The 1365-nt window shown below is 56.1% G+C and overlaps 2 protein-coding genes across 3 annotated transcripts in view; one reads left to right on the top strand and one right to left on the bottom strand.

Moving 5' to 3' along the window:
* The window catches only part of LOC113203683 (uncharacterized), a 135318-nt gene extending 134567 nt beyond the window's left edge, over positions 1–751 (top strand). The window contains exon 5 of the mRNA XM_052273631.1: positions 615–751. Coding sequence (XP_052129591.1) covers positions 615–751 — 137 coding nt within the window. The remainder of the gene's footprint in view (positions 1–614) is intronic.
* LOC113203695 (uncharacterized) overlaps positions 1–1365 on the bottom strand; it is a 115419-nt gene that overhangs the window by 105826 nt on the left and 8228 nt on the right. The window lies entirely within an intron of this gene.

The following is a 1365-nucleotide window of genomic DNA, read 5'->3' as shown; positions in this document are numbered from 1 at the left end:
GGAGGGGCGAGGCGGGGGCGTTATCAGGGCGCGCCGCCGGCCGCGTCGCTCTGCTGGACTGGGACGATTATGGAGGGTGCCGGGCCGGCGGGGCCGGGGGGACAATACTGGTGGGGGGCAGTGAAACAATAACACCCACACGCATAAGCGACGGCCACAAGGAGGGTCGGTGGGTGGCCGTGCGATGAGTGCGCGGCCGCAGAGTTCACCGCTCTCTGGACTGGGAGTGCCGCACACAGCCCCGAGTGTTTGGTCGGGGGGCACATCACCGCTCACTCGCCATCCGGCGTGCTCGAGGACGCACAAATATGTGCGCTCAGAGGTTGCCGGGCGCGGCGCCAGCCCCGCCCCGCCCGGCCCGTGTTACGGCATCATTATGCTGAGCAGCCTGCTCCGCGACGCGCTGATGACGATGGATGGTATTGGTTATGGCACCGCCACGGGCGGGCCGGGCGGTGTAACGACCCTCGAGTCTCCGCCGCCGCGCCCGCTGTGCCGGCACAAGAGGGTTGTGTGCTGCACCGGACCAGGACATTAGATTCAACTTGTTTACGCGCAACAAAATACGCAAGGGTTTAGTGTGTATGAAACTCAAATAATACATAGTCTTTCAGGCCGAGTTGAATTTAATAGCCTAGTCAAATGTCTTAGTGACATGCCAGTACCAATTTACAGCTATAACGGAAGAATCCGTGAATGGTCACCTTGGACTGCTCTAAATTTGTACTGGCATGTCACCTTAGGATACTAATTCATCTCTACGCTGGCGCTGTCATTAAAATCCTTTTTTTTTAGCCCACCCTAATGCTTTTAAAAAAGCATTAAAGCGGGCTCATGCAACCGCTCACGTCCGTCCGTCCGTCGTCCGTGTAAGAGGAAGGATATGAGCTAGAAGTCTACAAATTCAAGGGTATCTAAGGGATGACTCCTGGACAACGAAACGCCTGGTGCAAATCCTGGCAACTACCAAGGGGTGAAAAGGGGTAACAAAGAAATGGGGGTTGGTCCAAAATGTAGGAAAAACCTCGTGAAAGTAGAACCCTTCGGGCTAAAATTTTAACCGAGGCATAGCCAAATTTTCCGTAGATGAGCCGGTGAGTACACTGCAAAAAGCTTACGAACTAAGTGTATACATCCCTGACACAGTGCGACGGGTATGAGCGAGCCGAAGGCCCGCTACATTATTTGATTGTTTTCTTCAGTAAATCGCGTGACTAGCACGCCGCCGCCAAGCCAACCAGGAGCGGCCCCTGCCAAACGGAGTTGCCGGTGCGGCGAAGCGGAGCTGGCAACTCCGTTTAGCGGAAGGGCGGGCCTGCTTGTTGCAATTGACCTGACCACACAGTTGGGGGAGGAGGGGGGGGG

This window comes from Frankliniella occidentalis, unplaced genomic scaffold (genome assembly GCF_000697945.3).
Source record: "Frankliniella occidentalis isolate FOCC.00 unplaced genomic scaffold, Focc_3.1 Scaffold289, whole genome shotgun sequence".
Classification (NCBI taxonomy): Eukaryota; Metazoa; Arthropoda; class Insecta; order Thysanoptera; family Thripidae; genus Frankliniella; species Frankliniella occidentalis.
Note: the sequence above shows the minus strand (reverse complement) of the source record. Positions and strands in the feature narration are given on the sequence as shown.